General features: G+C 36.5%; 1 protein-coding gene across 2 annotated transcripts in view; it reads left to right on the top strand.

Moving 5' to 3' along the window:
* The window catches only part of mahj (LisH and WD40 domain-containing protein mahjong), a 305,108-nt gene that overhangs the window by 59,065 nt on the left and 224,590 nt on the right, over positions 1–21,453 (top strand). For both annotated transcript variants that reach the window (XM_090369657.1, XM_090369658.1), the window contains exon 4: positions 5,430–5,503. In XM_090369657.1, coding sequence (XP_090225783.1) covers positions 5,430–5,503 — 74 coding nt within the window. The remainder of the gene's footprint in view (positions 1–5,429; positions 5,504–21,453) is intronic.

The following is a 21,453-nucleotide window of genomic DNA, read 5'->3' on the forward strand; positions in this document are numbered from 1 at the left end:
ATGGTGCCACTCTCTGCCCCTCAGCTGTAACTTTGACCTTGGGTAGGTATGTCCTATGAAGCGACTTTTGCGATTTTTGTTATTATCATTATTAGCAGATAATAATGCAAGGAAGCAAGCTTATAAAGCATCTGCCAAAAAGAAACCCTCCCATGTCATTTGTCTGCCCCTTGCGATATTTTTTCTGGTTCTTCCTTCAATTTATTCAAACTGCCCACCCCCACAACACCAGATCGAAGTTTGTTCCAACAGTCAACCACCTTCTGGCTGAAAGCAAACCTCCTGACATCTGTCCTGCAACCACACTTCCTCAATTTGAATGTATGCCCCCTCTTGTGTGTAGTCTGAGCAAAAGGAAGAATGCCATCAGTATTGAGCTTGCTCAATCCATTCAAAACCTTAAAAATCTCAATCAGATCACCTTGTGAAGGTGGCTAGTTTTAAGATTCTGCAGTTTGCAGAACTGAAACTTGTCTTGGTAAGACCACCCTTTCATTCCCTTTACCAGTCTTATTTCCTTTCTCTGCACCTGTTCCAGCAGATCTACATCCTTTCTAGATTAAGGCATCCAGACCTGTATGTAGTACTTAAGATGATTAGTCTAACCATTGCATTATACAATGGAATAATCACTTTCTTGTCCCTGCTAGTAGAGTTCCATAGACAAAACTCAATGATTTTTCTTGGCAGCCTATGTGCACTTCTCAAAGAACTTCATTTTTGACTGCACTTCTACTTACCTTAGGACTCGCCTTTTAAAGTTAATCTCTTTCACAATTGTCGAAAAATATAAATTGGCAAAACAGGTTAGAAGGTTTAAAATGATTAGAGCATTTGAAACAGGTCACAATAGGAAATGTGAAGAAATTAAGAGGCAGCAGAACATTAGCATTAGTGGAGGCATATGATGCAAGAAAGCAAGCTTATTCAGCATGAGCCAAAAAAAAAAAAAAAAAAAAAAAAAACACTTCCCATTTCACTCATCCATTCTCTCCAAAAGTTTGTCTACTTTTTCCTTGAATTTATTTAAGGTATCAACTTCCACAATAACAGATGGAAGTTTGTTCCAGCAATCAACTACTCGCTGGCTAAAGGCAAATTTCCGCACATCTATTTGGCAACTGTCTTTCAATTTCAGTTTATGCCCCCTCAGGTTTGTAATCTGAGAAAGAGAAAGAATCTCATCAGCATTGAACCTGCTCAATCCATTCAAGGCCTTATACACCTCAATCAGATCACCTTGCAGGTGCCTAGTCTCCAGAACTTATGCCTTTCTACGTAAGAGCACTGCTTTGTTCCTCTCACCAGTCTTGTTGCCCTTCTCTGTACTCATTCTAGCAACTCTACATCCTTCCTAAAATGGAGCTTCCTGACCTGTATGCAGTACTCAAGGTGTGCCTGACCATTGCCTTATACAAGGAGATAATCACCTCCTTATCCCTGCTCGCAAAATTCCTGTATATCACTGACAAGCCCCCATGACCTACTCTGGCAGCCTTTCTGCACTGCTCAGAAAACTTCATTTCTGACTGCACAATTATCCCCAGGTCTCTTTCATTCTCTACCTCTCTGAGTGTAGTACCACAGTTTCATTTCATTTCCAAACCATTTCTCTTGGGTTACTGCTACTCATATGCAGTAATTTGCATTTGTCAATGTTAAACTTCAGTTGCTACTTCTCAGCCCATCTGCCCAACTTTTCCAGATCCTGTTGCATTAGCATATTTGTCATTATTGCCATTAGCAACCCTTCTAACAACCTTTGTATCATCTGCAAACACCGACATTAAGCCTGATACACATTCATCAATATCATTGATAAATATACAAAACAATAATGGATCCAACACCGAACCCTGGGGGATTCCACTAATAACATTAGTCCCCAAGGAGCAGTGTCCATTGATTACCACTCTGTTGTCTCCCACTCAACTATCCCTTTATCCATTGTATCAGCTTCCCCCTGATGCCATACCTCTCCAATTTGTACAGCAATTTTCCATGTGCAACAGTATCAAAAGCTTTCCTGAAATCCAAGTATATGATATTAAAATTATTTTTTGCATCCTGTTCCTTTGTGACCACATCATAGTATCCAATCAAATTTGTCAGACAAGACTTCCCCTTAACAAACCCATTCTGTGTCTGAATTATTACTGCAGTCTTATCTAGATGATCCTGCAATGCTTCTTTAACCAGTGACTCCATTATTTTCCTTGGAACAGAAGTTAAACTAACAGATCTGTAATTGCTCATGTCACCCTGTGAAACTCCTTTGTGAATTGGAGATACATTTGCACATCTCCAGTTCATGGGGACCTCCCCTGAGTCCAATGATGCTTTCATAATTATGGCTAAGGGTTTGCTTACTTCCTTTGCCGCCTCCTTTAATATAACTGGATAGATCCTATCCACCCCAGATGCCTTTCTTATGTTTAACTTCAACAATTTCTCTTACACTTTGCTCTCAGTTATTAACAAATCATTTGTACATGAGTATGAATGTACTTATGCTTTTAATTTAAAGAATTTCAAAATAATTAAAAGAGGGAGAGAGATTACGTCAAAGGGATATTTAAGGAAGCTACATGTATGAGGAAATTCAATGAAGAAATATAATCACAGCATGATAAATAGTAATGTGGAGAAGGTATTGAAGTATTATGGATGAACTTATTCGATATTGAAATTTAGCATTAAGATGTAAGAATTTTTTTTTTTTTTTTATTATTATTTAAAAAAATTTATTATTTGTGTAAGAAATTTCTTCAACATACATGACATAGTAATGTAATTAAATATAACAGATCATGGTTTAAATGCTTATGGTTAACATCTCTTTCCTTCACTTACCATACAGTACTTAGTATCCTGATCATTTTTTTTTGTGTATGTGTGAACAAGGAGAGGTTTTAGAATACGATGGTAATTTAAATAAACGGTTATTAATCGGTAATTAACTCCAAAGAATTCACTTTGCCTAGAATGCAGCAAAAAAGTTGCTATTTGGACAAAAAAATTTATAGATGAATTTTTACTCTCAGTTGATATAACTTATCATTCTGTTATGCAAATAAAACTTATGATAAATAAGTTTTATTTAGTAGGAGGTATATGATTAAGTTGTGAGGTATATGATGCAAGTCTTCAGTCAAAAAAAAAAAAAAAAAAAATCTACCACTACCCATCTCATCTATCCATCTCCTAAGTTTCTAATTCTTCCTTAAATTTGTTCAGACTACCCACTTCCACAACACCAGATGGTAGTCTTTTCCAACAATCAGTTACTCTCTGACTGAAAGCAAATTTTTGCACATCTATCCTGCTTTTATCATTTTTTCAATTAAGTTTGTCTCTTTATGTGTGTTACCTAAGAAAGAGTAAGGATGCCGTCAGCATTTAGGATAACATAAAACTTCTTTTATATGTTTAAAACCTATTGTAATATACAAGATCATCTTATAATGTCATAATATCTTATGATATTATAATTTTTAAAATGTAAGTGGTAGCATTTAAATTGCCAAGAGCAATTACAGATCATTTCAATTTCATTTACAGGGCATACCCAAATGACAACAGTTTTCTTGAAGACCAGTCCGCATTAATATCGTATTAATATATTTATATCAATCATGTTAAACAGCCATTGTTTTTGTCTTGTCTTTATCTCTATAATTTTATATTTTATCTCATTAGTAATTAGATTATTATTAATCATGTTCAACCGATTTTTTTTCTTGTGTCTTTTATCTCTGTTTCCTTCCATAATTCACTAGAAAGTTTATTGCTAGGAATAATTTGATATTAAAAAAGTTGAATAAATTTAATTTCCTTATTAAAAAATTTGAAAATTACTGAAATTAGAAGCATGAATGTTTATAATAAAGTTCAACAGCATTTTACTTATATAGTGATTAGCTGAATAGTACCATGCTGCATTTTGTTTTTGAATAGCTAAAATACAAATTTTTTTTTTTTGTTGAATTTCCCATACAAATTCAAAAATTGAATTTGTATGGGAAATTCATTTGTATGGGTGATTCAAAACGAAATACATACTTTCAAGATTTTATTAAAGCGCTAATTACATTATAACATGATAGATTCTCAGATACCAAGCAATAGATAAAACTCAGAAATCTTTTTTAATCCTTACCTGAAGTATAAATTTTTATTGTGTTCATCAGTGAGAATTTGTTATTAAATTACATCTCCACAAAGAAAAAGCATTTTGTTTAATACAGTTTGGAAAGACTAATTCAGTGACTAGTGTAAATGACTTTCATACTCTCTACAGAAAGGACACACCACAACATACACCAGTTTACAATTGATCAAAGTAGTTCGAAAGCAAAAACTGTATCTGCAAGGGGAAGAGTTGAGGTTGCCCTGATGGGACAATGCAATATATAAAAGAAATCTTACAAGAAAGCTTGCAAGTCCACTTACAGACATAGTTGTGAGGTTGAATATGCTTAAAACAACAGGTGGGTGTATTCTTCAGAAGCAGTTACTTTTTAAAGCTTACAAGTTTTAGTAAGTGTAGATGTTAAAACTAAATGAAAACTACAAGTGATTCAAATTTTGCTGTGACTTTCAACAGAAAGTGAAAGCAGATGATATGACAACATGGTTTATTTTCAGTGATGAATGCACTTTTAATTTGAGTGGGAAAGTTGATCACAACATTCAGGTAGTGGGCACTGAAAATTCTTAGCAAGTAATGGAGCATTCCAAAAATAAATGTGCTTTGTGCCATTTCACATTATAAAATTTATGGCCCATTCCTTTTTTTATGCAAATGACAATTAATGAGAACATTTAGCAGGACATTGGATAATTTACTTAATTTACTTAAATATCATAAAGACCTGCTTGATTTAGTTTTTCAGAAAGATATGCAAATCTCATCACTTTCGCACAAAAGTCAGATTATGTCACTACCTCAGTAATGGATGCAATGAGGTAGTGAAGAAAAGTTGTGCTTCTGCCCCCCCCCCAGGTCTCTGAACTTAACACCACTTGTCCTCTTTTTATTGAGCTGTGTAAAAGATGCAGTATCTGTACCACCATTCAACATTCTTTCCTGAACTGAAAAACCAGATCACTCAGGCAGTGGAATCAACTACCACAGAAATACTTATTAGTAGAGGTCTGGACAGAAATAGACTACCAAATCAGTGGGTGTCATGTCTGTAAGGTCCATAGAAAACTTCAGAAACTGTCTATTTGCTATATGTCTCAATATAAATATTAATTTTTCATTTCTGTGGTTTTCTGAAACTGTTTACTTTTTGAATTATTTTATTTTGAAAATATAAAGATCAGGAAAGATGGTAATGAAAGAAATTTAGGTACTGAAACCAAAAATTTTTTTTTTTTTTTTGCTTTTATTGCTATTTTCTTAAACATGATTTGTACTTTAGGTCGAGCTCATCCAGATTGTACTTTAGGGCATCTTTTGAAAACACTGTTTAAAAATGATGATTTTATGAATAAGGTAAGTGCTGCAGTAACATAGTGACACAGAATTCAATGTTTTTTTTTTGTTTTTGTTTTTTTAGTTAATTTTTATTAGCAGTGAAATGCATAGGATATGTTAATCCTCTAAATTTCAAAAATTAGACTTTCTCTCTCTCTCTCTCAGCATTATGTTACTTTACTTCTAAACAGCTGCCAACTCTGTAAAAATCACATATCCACCTCACTAGGGAATATTGTTCCCATATCTGATGAATCCCAGAACCCCCTCTTAAACTCCTAGCCTTGCTGAAAAGAGAGCAAAGAAGATCATTAATTAATTATCTATGTCTTACAAACTCTCTCCACTCCCTACTACTCAGATTTTCAGTTTCTGCTTTATAGTGGGGACTGTAGAATAGAAACTCTTTCCATGGGGACTGTTTTCTCTGAATTAGCATCTGACATTATATTTCTATTCCAAACCATTTCAAAATGTTCATCAGATGGTCAGCCATTCACAGTTCTCAGAACCCACTGAACTAATGTTTCCTCTTCATTTATCCCTTATACTTATGGTCTGTGGAATAATTTTCATTCTTATGTATTTCCTGAATTACAATATACAAAAATTCAGTTACAATGTAAAATGCCTTCTCCCCTCCAACCCATACACAGTATTAGAGTGCTACTCTGCATGTTCCAGGAAACTTTCATATTTAGTTACCATTAAAAAATCTATTTATGCACAAACAGTATGTACATGCGTAAAATTCTGGGACACATTCTAGAATCCAAAATAAAGATTGTACAAACATATATCTAAAATCTGTATTTCAGTGTTATTTTGCATGCAAATGATTTACAAGAATCTTTTGAAGTTATCTAAGATGAAGAGAATTGGAGTTGTGAATGTGTCAAAACAGTAGTAAATAAAACATTGATATTCTTGCTTTGTTCAAAAGAATGTGATCCCAAAATTTGCATTCTTTCATTTCTCCACTGTCTAAGAGCAAACATTTCAGTACATCTGCTCCATTTATAAGATTAGTCCTTTACTAGTGTGTGTTCAGTGACAGCATTGCTTCATTTCACGGTAGTAACTTTATTTTCCAATATTGAGTATGCAGATATACACCTCATCTAGTGTCTTGCTGGAGTAAAATTCACTTGAATCAAGGTGATTATACCACAAGCTTTTATATTAGATTACAAAACTGTTAACATTTGTGGCCATTGACATGCATTTAAGGGAAAGTGGTACATTTAGTTGTGCTGCAAGGCTTCTGGGTAACTGAAAGCCCACCATCAAGATGTTGAAGATAGAAGATATGCAGATGAATACCCAATAAATTGGTGTTGCTCTATGGGGTCCCCCCCCCACATCTGTTTATAGTTTTCTTCAGTAATAGCAATTGATCCCTTCATCTGTAGATAGTTCATTTACTTTCAATAGATTACCCTTAATGATAGTTCTGTCCATGACTCCTCCATTAACATGCCCAAGACCTTGGTTTTGTGAGTCAGATATTGTTCACTGAGGAAGTGAACTTTGTATGGGATGGGGAATCATCAAATCATACAAATAGGTGGAAGGATATCCATATAGTGTAATGTTGGGTCATTTCTTCCTGAGGGATCAATTTGGGTAATGGACCATCAAGAGAAATTCTCTGTTAACATCTGGTGTGGTATTCTTGGTGATTTGTTAATAAGACCATGTGTTTTTCAATGACATCTTACCAACACATTTTGGAAGTTGTTTTGCCACATTTACTTGAAAATCTTCCTTTCCAGACAAGACTGACATGTGGTCTATGCACAGTGATGCTCCTTTCCATTTCAGACAGGTGAGGGCTCACCTTGATGCTACTCATCCACTCAGATGGATAGGTCAAGGAAGCCCCGTTGCTTGGCCATTACATAACTACTTCATATTGAGATCATTTAAAGAGCTTGACTTTTGAAACAGAAGTTTCAGATATTGTAGAATTGCAACAATGAATTGAATGTTAGAATGTGGTTGTGAAGCAATTTTTGTGAACCACTGTTTGAGATTGTTCAGCAGTCACTAATTCAACGAGCTGATGTCTGCCTTGACATTAATTTCTGTTTGTTTTAATTTTGTTTTTTCTCTGTGATATTCAGTGGTATGGCATGCAGATATCTTTTCACATTAATAAAAACATAAAAAAAAAAAAAAAAACATAAAAGAACATGTAAGACCATAATGAAAGAAACCTTAAAAATATATTAATGATTCTAAATCACACTCGAGAAACATTCTCATAAGCATTTCACCACCCGTTTGTCAAAAAAACATTTAGATTGCACTAAAATTGAAACATTAATTACTGAAAATCAATAAGTTACATATGTTTTGTATATTTCTGAATGTTTGTTGTTTGTTATTTGGTTTTTAGGATCATTAGCAACTAAGGCCATATTGCTCCGGGAATATGCGGTGGTCATTCCCTTGACCTTTCCGCATCCTCCGTATTTGGTGGTGACGGGCTCGAACCCCGGTCTAATCAAGAAGTGTGTGCTATGCACTGCTGCTGCTGCTCCTTCCCACCTGGCTACGGGGGCACCACATTTCTGAATGTGGTTTGTTAAGATGTTATACAGTACTGCATTTTGAAGACTAAATGAACAAGGAATAGTATGTTATGGATTGAATTTAACTATATAATATTGGTGTAAATACACCATAGTTTACCCATAAGTTTAACTATATAAGTAGTGTAAAGGTATCACTTGATTTTATCTCATATTGTGGCTGCCTTCACAACGAGATACCAGGCTCTATTAGAGTAGTGTTGTCTATTCGAAGTAGTGAAATACCTGGTATCTCGTTGAAGGCAGCCACAATATGAGATAAAATCAAACGATGCCTTTACACTACTTATGTAGTTAAAATTATGGGTAAACTATGGCGTATTTACACCAATATTATATAGTACTGCATTTTATAAAAATAAAATGCACTCTCAAAAATCAGTATAAATATTTTACTTTTGTAATAGGCATTTTTCCATTTTATTTATTGAGTTTAAAGTAAATTAAGTAAAATCAATCAGAAAGTACTACTTTCTGCAATAATTTTCTCTGCAATCTTCCAACTTTTCTTATTAACTCATAATCATGTAATTTATTATGCAGATGAGGATGTTAAAATCTTTGCTACCTCAAATTCAATTCAATCATCTATCATTACACAAAATCTTATCTGTAATACTCTCAAAGAATTTTCTTCATACCTTAACTATTTTAATCTTTCCCGCACTCCTCAAAATCTAGTCACCTTCAATTTTCTCTCAGAAAGAACATCTTTCCTATCACCGCCTTGCTCAGTTGTCAAACTATTCCTCTTCTACCTGACCATAAGGATCTTAGAATTTTCTATGACTCCAAATTCAATTTCTCCACTTATTTAAATTACCTTTCGAAACAACTCAAAAGCTATTTGGTCGGCAAAACTAAAAACCTGAAACAAATCCACTCTACCCATATTATCATCCAGTTCTTCTCTGAAATGATCAAGCCAAAAGTTCTTTATGCTTCTCCTGTCTGGGCTGGTGTTGCCAGTGCAAATTTCAAAAAAAATCTCTTCTCTCTAATACTGGTTTCTCAAAATGGACATTTTTAAAGTCCCACTGTTCTGTCCCAGTCTTTCATGGTTGACTGTCTTAACAATTCTGATTTCTCTCTTTCTTTGCCAAATTGTATAACTCTGTCATTGATTGCCCAGAAAATTAGGAAATTCGTGGCATGGAAAATTCCTAGGAAGTCTTCAAGATCTAATCTTTCCCCTTTATTAACCAGACTCCATTTGACTGAAAAGCACTTTCCCTTCAATACTCTTTTCTTTGTCAACTCATTGAATTTAGACCTTGTCTTAATAATTCAAAACGAAACTCTTCTATCCCAAGCTGCTAAACTAATACAGGTCGACCATCATTAATCCGGCAGCATTGGGACCTGTGGGTTGCCGGATTACTGAGTTTGCCGGATCACCGGTGGTTATTTTAGCACATACAGTTTACCCAACTGCTAACCACCTCATCCTACCACAGGGCCAAAAAATATTTAGCGAATAATTTGATTAGTAATTCTAAAATAAATATTGTAATGTCAGTGTTGTCGTTTTTCGCATATATGTGGCTGACGTGGCCCAGTAGGTTACTTTATTTCTTGAGAAGTCGTTTCGGCCACATACATGTGACGCTATTATGGCATACATAAGAAGGTCATTTGTGATTAGTTTATTGCATGTGCGGCGAGCGCTGCAATAAAACTAATTGCAATAAAATAAACTCTCAAACGTTGCAATAAGTTTGCCAGTATTGTTAGAGATTTTGTGAAAACAAGTTCGTTAGCACACTATATTATCCATCATATTGTGTTGTGTTTTTCTGCAAGTTTGTACAAGTGTGTTGTAAAAAAAAATCTAAAAAGAAATGGCTAAAAGAAAATTACTAAAATAAGAGGAACTGAGAGAAATTGCTGGAATTAACAATTAAGCAGAGTTAAACTTCTCACAGACACACTGCTGTTAAGTTTTTTCAGAAGTTCAACTTTATCTGTTATGGACAACATACAGTGTTTGCCCTTTACATCACAAGAGGCACTTCCTTTATGCATTGGAACCATGGCTGGGGCTAAATGTGAGCAGGTTATAATAATAAATGCAGAAAAACAGGTGGGAATGGCTTGCCAGTGTTTATGAGTTCGCGCCAACAGCTGATGCTGTAACGAACGTCACCAAAACAGTAGCGGCAGGTCAGTGTGCCGACCTGGGAAATTCAAAATTCATTCATGGAAATTATGTCCGAATTAGTGGTGGAACCGGATTACCGATGGCTGGATTAGTGATGGTCAACCTGTACTAACAAAGCTGAACCAAACAAAAAATAACCTTTACGTTGCATCTTTTCTCTCCTTCCACCAGACTGTGCAGTTTAGATATTGATTTAGTCACTTACCTTTTCCATATTATGTCATTCTTTAATTTATCTTTAATTCCATTTAATTTATTAACAGTTTTAAACCAATTTTAAGTATCTTGAGAATGTTGTTTCAGTTATCTTATTTCATTATTATTTAGCAGAGATGGGGGGAACCCCTGGGGCCATTTGACAACTAACACGTCATTATTATTTACTTGTATTATTACTATCAGTTTATTATTATATTCTAAGTTTGTTTTCTATTATCTTGTAAGCCCCTATAGCTGTTTCATTGGTTGTCCCGGGGCATGCTTGTCATTGTCAGTGTAATTCTGGTCATTACAGGTGGTACATCAAGGACAAGGCTACACCGGTCTGTCACTTTGTCTGGTATGCTACTGGACAAACCTCCGACCAGTGATCTATTTTTATGTTGCCTCTCTATATTGTATGGTACTCCTGACAAATAGCTAATAAATGGAATTTATTATTACTTCTATAGTGCAATAGAATTTATTTGATCAAATGATGATTCTTTTAATTTTTTTTTTTGTAATTTGCATTAGAACGTAATTCCTCTACAACAAAATTTTGTCCCCACCAGGGGCAGATTTTGGCCTAGGCAGACTAGGCAACTGCCTAGGGCCTGTAATTTTTTGGGCCCCATAAAACGGTTTTATTATACATTTTTTATAGTATAAATTTTTATAGGCAGATGACTCTTTTTAGCTTTCAACATAATACAAGACCTGTATTTTTATATTTAATAATAGAAGACCTTTTTTAACCCATTCAACTGTGTCTTCCATTACAATTTCTGAAAGGTGGAAACCCTAGGTGGGGCCCGAAATGAGAATCTTGCCTAGGTCCCAATTTTTCCTTAGTCCACCACTGGTCCCCACCCCACCTTCCTCTGAAAAGTTTTCTGTATTTTCTTTCTATTTTTGCCTGTTCATAATGTTGCACTCTCTCATTGCTGTTTTATGTGTAAAAGTGACAGAACTTTCTTTAAATAAAAACTTATATATATTGTAACGGAGATAAACTTTTGAATTTAGTTATAAAACAATTTATTAGCAATTCCTAATACCATTGCCACAATTAAACATTATGCAATTGATGTGCGTATTTTAATTTAAATGTCAGAATTGCATTTTCAAGCCTATATTTATCATTCATGAATCGGAATAATGTCAGTTAGTATTATAGTAAAACAGTGATTGTTGATATTAGGTAGTAATACCCACCACCAAAATGTAAAAACAGCATGACATCAAAAAATCTATTTGTACTAAATAAACAAGCATAAGACAATTTAAAAATAATTTTAAAACTAATGTTATTCAGTCTCTACACTTTACACATAGGACCTCTCAATGTACGAAGATGGTAATTACCGTACTCTCGGCTTATAAGACGCTGTGGCGTAGAAGATGCACCCTAATTTTGGAACAGTAAATTTAAGAAACAAAATTTTTCATAACGCGTCTTTTCACGAAGCAATAACACCAAGATTCAGTTCCTTTAAAGTTGTGTATCCCAATCTCAGCTGCTCGTTTCCGTGCTTCTACTATTATCATTTTAGTTCTTGCTGCCATACCCACTTCTCTAAGTTCCATTATCCAACTACACAAGTTTTCTTCCAAATTTGGCCATCTAGGTAGAATTTTACAAAGGCTGTGCTTTGTTTTATCAGTTTCTTGTAATAAAACTTTCTGCTTCCTCCATTGATGAACCTTCTCAGTAGCGGTGATCTGAAACTTTGTTCTGCTGCTCTGTTCCCCTGTACTTTGACATATTGTACTACTACTTTTAGCTTAAATCCAATAGTATAATTCTGCCTTCTTGATGTGCCTGCCATTGATTAGGTCTTAAATGTATAACTGTAATTCACTTGTTACTCCAACAACAGCCTGGTAATTGCTGAAAAGTGTATTAACGTGGTAGTTAACTATCCGTTAACTACTGTACATTAACTCTCGGTTTTGTGCATGTGTTGTATTGCCACTTTCGGCTTCTAAGATTCAGGGCGCTTTCTTAAGGTATTTATAAGGGAAAAAAGTGTCTTATGAGCCGAAAAATACAGTAGTTAGTTTTATAATTAGTTTTAAATTTGCCTTTATGTTGCTCATATAATACAAATAGAATTCCAGATGTCATGTTGTTATTTTATTAGTATTAGTAATGGCAAATGATGCAAGAAAACAAGCTTATAAAGCATCAACAAAAAAAACTGACATCACCTGTCCATCCCCTTCAATAATTCATCCAATAGTTTACTTCTTCCTTGAATTTATTCAAAGTACCCACTCCCGCAACAATAGATAGAAGTTTGTTCCAACAGTCAACCACCCACTGGCTGAAGGCAAACTTCTTCACATCTATCCTGCAACCATTCTACCTCAATTTGAATTTATGCCTCCTTGTGTGTATTCTGAGCAAGAGGAAAAATGCCATCAGTATTATGCTTGCTTAATCCATTTGAAGCCTTAAAATCTCAATCAGATCACCTTGCAGGTGCCTAGTCTTAAGATGCTGAAATTTGCAGAACTGAAGCTTGCTTTGGTAAGACTACCCTTTCATTCTTTTCACCAATCTCGTTGCCCTTCTGTGCATTCGTTCTTACACCCTTCCTAAAATTAGTTCTCCAGACTTGTATGCAGTACTCAAGATGCGGCCATTGCCTTGTACAATGGGATAATCACCTACTTATCCCTGCCAGCAAAATTCCTGTAAATCATTGACAAAATCCCATGAATTCTAATGGCAACTTGTCTGCACCGCTCAGAGAACATCATATCTGACTACACAATTACCCCTAGGTTTTTATCATTTTCCACTCACCTGAGTATAGTACTTCATAGTTGGTATGTTAATCTGGGATTACTGCTACCCATCTGCAGAACTTTGCATGTAGTATTAGCAGTGCTGGCTCGTGACTGATGTTTGGGGGTGCTACATCTTAAAGTTACATTAAATTGCCTTGGTTATAAGACATGTAGACATACACAGTAATAATAATAAGCAAGTTAAAAATACTACAAAACATTAACTAAACATTTACCATTAACAGACTGGAACTTTTATTTAAAAACAAAATCCATTATTCGGTTTTTATTTGTTGAAAATAGATTAATAACTTTTTCATTCAAGTTTGGTGCACTGTTGAACCCTGGAAGACTCCACTAATAAATTAGTCCACCAAGAGCAATGTTCATATTAATAACCACTCTCTGTATTCTCTACCCATCCCTCTTCTCTCTCTGTCTCTGTAATTTCTGCATTCCATGACTTAATCAATACTTAAAATTCAGCAAATTTATTTACCATGCTCTTAGGTTCAGTGTGCATGCACATATACATGCACCTGCTCTTACTCTTAGCTATCCTAACACAAGCTCCATGCTCCAATAGAAGCAGTGCAAGAATCACTGCTTCTATTGGAACATGGAGCAATAGAAGCAGTGCAAGAATCACTTTCACCTATGCCTACAGCTCTAGTTAATCCATTTATCTGTGTACCCCCATCCCCCCAAGCTAGCAGTTTTCTGGACTGCCTAACACTGCTTATATAATCAGCAGGTATCCTTACATCCCTTCTATTTAAGTGTATCCTATCTCTCTGAAAACAGAGAACATCATATCATTCAAGTTTAGTGCACTGTTGAACATTGGAAGACTCCACTAATAAATTAGTCCACCAAGAGCAGTGGGCTAATTTATTAGTCCTCCACTAATAAATTAGCCCACCTCTCAGCCCATCTGCTCAACTTTTCATTAGTAGAGGCATATTTACTCCAAAAGTTTGTCTAATTCAGCCTTGAATTTGTTTAAGCTATCAACTTCCACAACGACAGATGGAAGTTTGTTCCAGTAATCAACCAGCTGCTGACTAAAGGCAAATTTCTGCACATCTATTCTACCACTGTCTTTCCTCAATTTGAATTTATGCCCCCTCAGGTTGGAATCTGAACAAGAGGAGGAATTCTATCAGCATTGAGCTTGCCCAAACCATTCAAGGCATTATACACCTCAATTAGATCACCTCAGAGGTGCCTAGTCTCCAGACGCTGCAATTTGCAGAACTTAAGCCTATCTTGGACAGAAACCCTTTGTTCCACTCACTAATCGCGTTGCCCTTCTCTGTACTCATTCTAGTAGCTCGGCATCATTTCCTAAAATGAGCAACGGGAGCACCAGGTGTCAGTTTTCTTTGATATGAAAAAGCATACGACACGGCTTGGAGATATGGAATTTTAAAATATATATATAACTTTGGTCTTAGAGGACACATTGCCCTCTTTATCAAAAACTTCCTTACAGACTGGTCTTTCCAAGTCCGTGTAGGATCCACCCTTTCCCGGCCATTCTGCCAAGAAGAGGGAGTTCCACAAGGATCAGTTTTAAGTGTTACGCTTTTTGCAATCAAAGTTAACTCTATAACCAAACAACTTCTCCTACCGTAAACAGTGCCCTCTTTGTAGATGACTTTAGCATCTTTTTGCAGTCATGCAATATGAGGGTCATTGAAAGACAATTGCAGCATGCCATAGACCACATCAATTCTTGGGCAGTGACTAATGGTTTTAGGTTCTCGCCACAGAAGACTGTCTGCGTACACTTTTGTCGCAAACAGAACCTTCACCCTGAACCAGAACTTAAACTCGGACAAGACATCATTCCAGTAGCACCCGAGACAAAATTCTTGGGGCTCATTTTCGACAAGAAGTTGACATTTTTACCTTATATTTGTCAACTGCGGACAAAGTGCACAAGAGGGTTGAATCTCCTACGATCTATTTCCTCCAATAAATGGGGAGCAGACCGCTCCACTTTGCTCAGCCTCTATCGCGCACTTGTCCGATCTAAACTAGACTATGGGTCCCAAGTGTACACATCGGCTAGAAACAGCGTACTTAGATGGCTGGACCCAGTCCACCACCAAGCCATCTGTATTGCTACTGGAGCATTTAGAACATCCGCTGTCCAGAGTTTATATGTTGAAGCATCTGAACCACCACTGTCATTGCGACAAAAGCAATTGTCTTTAAAATATACTGTTAAATTAAAATCCCTGCCAGACAACCCTACGTGGACGTCCGTTTTCAAGCCACAGTAGGAAAACTTATATAACACTCGTCAGACTGCCAATCGGCCTTTTGGTATCCGTGTCCAAGACCTGCTCAGAGAGCTCGACATCATGGTAGACAATGTTGCCCAGTCACCAAGGCAATCACTTCCACCCTGGCATGCTCGCATTCCATCATGCGACTTCTCCCTTAAAAAATGGGGTAAGTCCATAACTCCATCTTCTGTCTACCACCAACTCTACGCTGCCCACTGGACCGAATATTCCGACTTTTTGCCTGTCTTCACTGATGGCTCGAAGTCGGAGTTGTCTGTTGGATGTGCTGCTACCTTTCCAGATCGTTCTATATCTGGAAAGATTCCCCAAGAATGCAGCATATATACAGCTGAGTTGAATGCTATAGTGTTGGCCTTGGATCACATTAAAACCCATAGATATCAAAAGTGTATGGTGTACACTGACTCTCTAAGTACACTGCAGGCTTTATCGGGTATGAGGTATAATCCTCATCCATTTGTGACCTGGATTCAGCAGACGCTACACTCTCTGTTTGAGTGTTATTTCGACATTCATTTCTGCTGGATTCCAAGCTACATTGGGATCGTGGGAAATGAACTGGCAGATGCTGCAGCCAGGTCACCAGAACCCCACAACACTTATTGCCTGTTAGTAGTCCCCTATACAGACTACAGGCAGCTAATACATAATAAATTACTGTCCCGATGGCAACAATCCTGGCATGAGCAAGTCACAAAACAAGCTCTATCAGATAAAGCCTGTAATCCGACATTGGCAGTTTAGTCTGCGCAGGAATTGCAGAGAGGAAGTTGTTTTAGCTTGCCTCCGCAAAGGACACAGTCATCTTACACATGCCTTTTTGCTGAGGGCGGATGACTGTCCTATGTGTGAGAACTGTGACACCTATTTAAGCATACACCACATTTTAACTGAGTGTCCACGTTTTAGACACGAACGTGATTTTTATTTTACCGCTTTTAGTCATCTGGCTGAGCCTTATACACTCAGTCAGATTTATCCGACAATGAAAATGTGTCTGCTGTTTTTAACTTTTTAAAATCAGTAAACCTTTTTACCCGTATTTAAAATTGATTTGTCATTCCGTTGTTCATATGTTTTGTACTTTTACTCATTTTATATCTCGACATGGTGGCCAAACTACTTGGGTCACTGAAGGTTTTAACTTTTTATATATGACCGGTATTTGGTGCATTATAGCCTCAGTTGCTGATGCGCCAATAAAACCCAAACCAAACCTAAAATGAGCCCTCTGGACCTGTATGCAGTACTCAAGGTGTGGCCTGACCATTGCCTTATACAGGAGGATAATCACCTCCTTATCCCTGCTAGCAATATTCCTACATTGACAAGACTCCATGAGCTGCTCTTGAGTGTAGTACCTCACAGTTGGTATGTTACTCTGGGGTTACTGCTACCCATATGCAGTACTTTGCATGTCAATGTTAAATTTCATTTGCCACATCTCAGCTCATCTGCTCAACTTTTCTAGATCGTGTTGCAGTAATGTACTGTCCTTACTGTCATTAACAACCCTACCAACCTTCATATTGTCTGAAAACTTGGACATTAAGCCTGATGTACCTTCATCAGTATCATTGATAAATACAGAAAACAACTAATAACATCAGGCCATGAAGAGAAGTGTCCACTGATTACCACTCTGCCTTCTCCCATTCAACCATCCTTTTATCCATTATAGCAAGCACAGACCATGCTGAGAAAAATTCTGCCCCATGAGCCTTGCACAATCACTCCAGGGCCAAATTAAATATTGACATGACTCAACATGTATTCTCTCCTGTTATGACTGGATAGAATTGCAGACACTTTCAACTTTAATCTTAACTCAGCAACTTTTTTTCCAATGATTGCCCTGTAACTCCAAGTCTCCTACTCTTAATATCATTGGAGCCAATGTGTACAACAGTATCACATTTTGTGCCCTTAAAGCAGGCGTGTAAAACACGTGGCCCGCACTCTTCCTGTGGCCTGCCGAGATTTCTTGAAAATCTTTTTTTTTTTTTAATTAAAAGAAATGGAAAAAAATACTAATCAAGTTTATTTTTATTTTCACATAATTTATTTTGAATTTTACATTTAAGCAATTTTCAATGCAGCGTTTGAAAAAGAGAGAAAAGATAGGACATAATGTTTCATTTTTAAGACTACCTGCAGCTTTGAGTACTACAGACCACAAAGTGTTTGCTCAGTTGTATATATTGTGAATTATATTTTTACCTGTGTGCAATTAATTTTTTTGTGTTTTATTTGTATTAAATTAAAAAGATGCATAATAATAAACATTATGTGAACCCCTAGTACCAGTATAAGTAAGAAAAGAACAATTGAAGAAGAACGCCGTAACTTCCAAGAGAAATGGGAGCTAGATTATTACTGCATCCAGAAAAAGAGCAAAATAGTATGCTTGATATGTAGTAAATCTATTTCAGTCTGCAAAGAATACAATATCAGGAGACATTATGATACACATCATAAAGAAATCTATGATAAATACGTTGAGAAACATCATGAAAGTAAGCTGTTAGAATTGAAATCAATTCTTAAAAAACAGCAAAACATGTTTACCAAACCTTCTGAGAAAAATACAGCAGCTGTAAAAGCAAGTTACTTGTTATCACATTTAATTGCAAGCAAATCAAAACCTTTTACAGAAGGAGATTTTATTAGTGAGTGTTTAATTAAAAATAGCGGAAGTGTTGTGTCCAAAGAAAGTAAAAAGCTTCTAAAGTGTAAGCTTAAGTAGAAACATAGTAGCTAATAGGGTCGATGAAATAGCTGAGTATTTAAGAAATCAGCTCAATTCAGTGATATCCACATTTGAAGCTTATTCTATTGCAATTGATGAAAGTACAGACATTCGAGATATTGCTCAACTGGCCATTTTTATTTGTAGGTTTGATGTGAATTTTAAAGAAGTGAAGAACTTTTAGAAATTATTCCTATGCATGATACAACCACTGGAGCTGATATTTTTGGTCCACTTTTGGAAATTCTGAATAAATATAAATTACCATTGAACAAGTTGGTTTGTCTTGCACCTGCCATGATGGGTATTACTAAGGGTGTCGTTGCAAAACTAAAAGAAACATGCAAACAACATGGTAATAATCATTTCAAACATTTTCATTGCATTATTCACCACAAGTTCCAAGGTTTTAAATATCGGACATGTGCTAAAAAAAAAAAAAAAATCTCCAAAATTATAAATTTTATTTGAGCATGCAGACTTAATCATCAACAATTTGTTTCATTTCTGGAAGACATAGAAAGTGAACACACTGATCTACCCTATTATACAGAAGTTCAATGGATTTCAAGTCATAAAGTCTTAAAATGATTCTTCGAGCTGGTGGATGAAATCGTAATGTTCTTGGAAACAAAGCATCATGAATGTACTGAATTAAAAGATGTACAATGGATAAAGGATCTGGCCTTCTCAGTTGACATTACAATAATCCCAGGGGCTCACATCTGGTGAGTATGGGCTTGGCACACCCAGGGTCCTGAGCTGGATATCATTATTCTTCTCTTTCTTGGTGATTTCTCTCTCTCTCTCTCTCTCTCTCTCTCTCTCTCTCTCTCTCTCTCTCTCTCTCTCTCACTCACTCACTCACTCACTCACTCAGGGTAACTCAGAATTTTTTTTTTGCCTGGTGCAGCAAAAGCCTCGGGCTTCCTTGCACCATATGGCTGATAATAAAGTCATCTTAACCAACTTAATTTAAATTTCAAGGAAAACATCACATTGTTGCAATGTTATTTGATAATATTAATGTTTTCAAAGAAAAATTACTTTCTTGCAAACAAATAGAAAAAGAAAACTTATCTCATTTTAAAAGTTGCCAATCTCTGTTGTTAAAATCACCTGACTTAAAATTTAATGAATATACACACCAAATTAAGTTGTTAGAAATGGAGTTTGATAGAAGATTTTCTGATTTAAAAAACTGTGAATTACAGTTCCGTCTTTTTACTTCGCTATGTTTATTTATATTGAAATTGTTGATGAGAGCTTACAAATGGAATTAACCGAAGTCCGATGTGACTCTTTGCTAAAGCAAAAATATACAGAATTTGGAATTCCAGACTTTTACACTTATTTACCCGCAGGTTAATTTCCAAAAATGTTATCTTTCGCTATGAATATACTGGCTATGTTCGGGAGCACTGATATGCAAAACTTAAGGACCAACACTATTTCTAAAGGTTACAACCACAAAATCAAACGAAACAGCCTGTGGCGATTTTCACAACTGTGGCCGTTCAGTAGAAAGCTGGTGCACGTGCAAAAATTTGAATTGTGATGAGAGGGCTCACATAAACAGATAAAAGCAGCAGTTATATGCAAATTACCGAATGGTGAGCACAATTGTTACAGACGTTCGATTGGTTTCATACAGTGCTACAGACAGTGAAATGCCCAGTAGACAACATCTGGATGACTTTACCCGGGGTCGAATAATGAGGAAGGTCGAGGTGCGAGGAGTGTGGCTGCAGAGTTCGGTATCGCCCATAGCATTGTCTCACATGCATGGTTGGCCTTCAGAATGACCGGTACAGCTGTTCGAAGGACCAGTAGTGGTCATCCACAAAAAACAATGCCCTATTACTGCTATATACTCCTACAGACCAAGAGGGACTGGCACCAGAGAGCGGGATCCATTGCAAACCGACTGCACAGGATATCACGGTTTACTGTGGCCAGGCAATTCCACAAAGATGGACTGTTTGCCTGACGGCCAGTACGCTGTCTCTCTTTAACACCTGCCCATTGGAGACACCATTTACAGTGATGCATCGAACACAAGGACTGGACAGCAGCGCAATGGGGTAAGGTACTCTTTACTGATGAGAGAAGATTCAGTCTCAGCAGCGATTCTGGACTTCAGCTAATCTGATGAGAGGTTGGCACATGGTATCACTCCGCAAGTATCACTGAAAGGGATCAATATGGTGGTTGAGGTGTTCTCGTCTGGGGAAGCATTGTCTTGGATGGATACACAACTCCAGATAGTGGAAGGCAGTACTGTAACCGGTGCACGCTACTGTACTGAGGTAATCCTTCACCATGTGCATCTGTTCTAAGGTGCCATTTGCCCCGAGTTCGTATTTAACGCCACACCCCAGCGCACTGCAGCTGTTGGTATGCTTTTGGGAAGTGAGGACATTGTTCGTATGGATTGGCCTGCCTGTTCCATTAATCTAAATCCCATCAAACACATATGGGACTCTCTATGGAGATGCCTAGTGGCACATCCACACCCACCTGAAGATGGCGCTGACAGAGGAATGTGTGATGTTACCACAAGAACTTATCAGCAACATTGTTCTAAGTATGGACAGGCGGTGCAAAGCCTGCATCGACATTAGGGGTGGCCCTATCTCCTGCCGAGGACCACCTCTTCCCTTTGTTCTATCTTTGGCAGTGATGCATCTGTATCATGGCAGCCAGTGCTATGTTGCCATTTTTGAATAAAGTCCCTCTGTACCATTTTGTTTCCGTTGTTGTGTCGGCGTTGTTTCCTTCATCATTTCTGTACCTTACGAGGTTCCTTTGGTATGCTTTTCCCATATCCAGGCCACTCCTATGAGAAACTACAGGTGAGAATCTGGCTGGTCCTTAAGTTTTGCACACCAGTGTACTTATGCGAGCAACTTTTTTCTTCGATGAAAAATAACAAAACTCGAGAAAGGTCAAGATTTAACCGATCACCATCAATCTTAAAGATTACATCAGCTCAAGACATTCAACCAAATTTTGATGATCTGCTTTGTGGAAAATGATGCCAAGTGTCCTCTAAAAAATGATATAATAATAAATTGTAGTTTTATTGTTTATTTTTTATTGGGGTGTTTTTTTACTAGGACTGTTAAACTATTTATTGAACACAA

The sequence above is a fragment of the Mastigoproctus giganteus genome, chromosome 3 (genome assembly GCF_048544385.1).
Source record: "Mastigoproctus giganteus isolate SK-2022 chromosome 3, ASM4854438v1, whole genome shotgun sequence".
NCBI lineage: Eukaryota > Metazoa > Arthropoda > Arachnida > Uropygi > Thelyphonidae > Mastigoproctus > Mastigoproctus giganteus.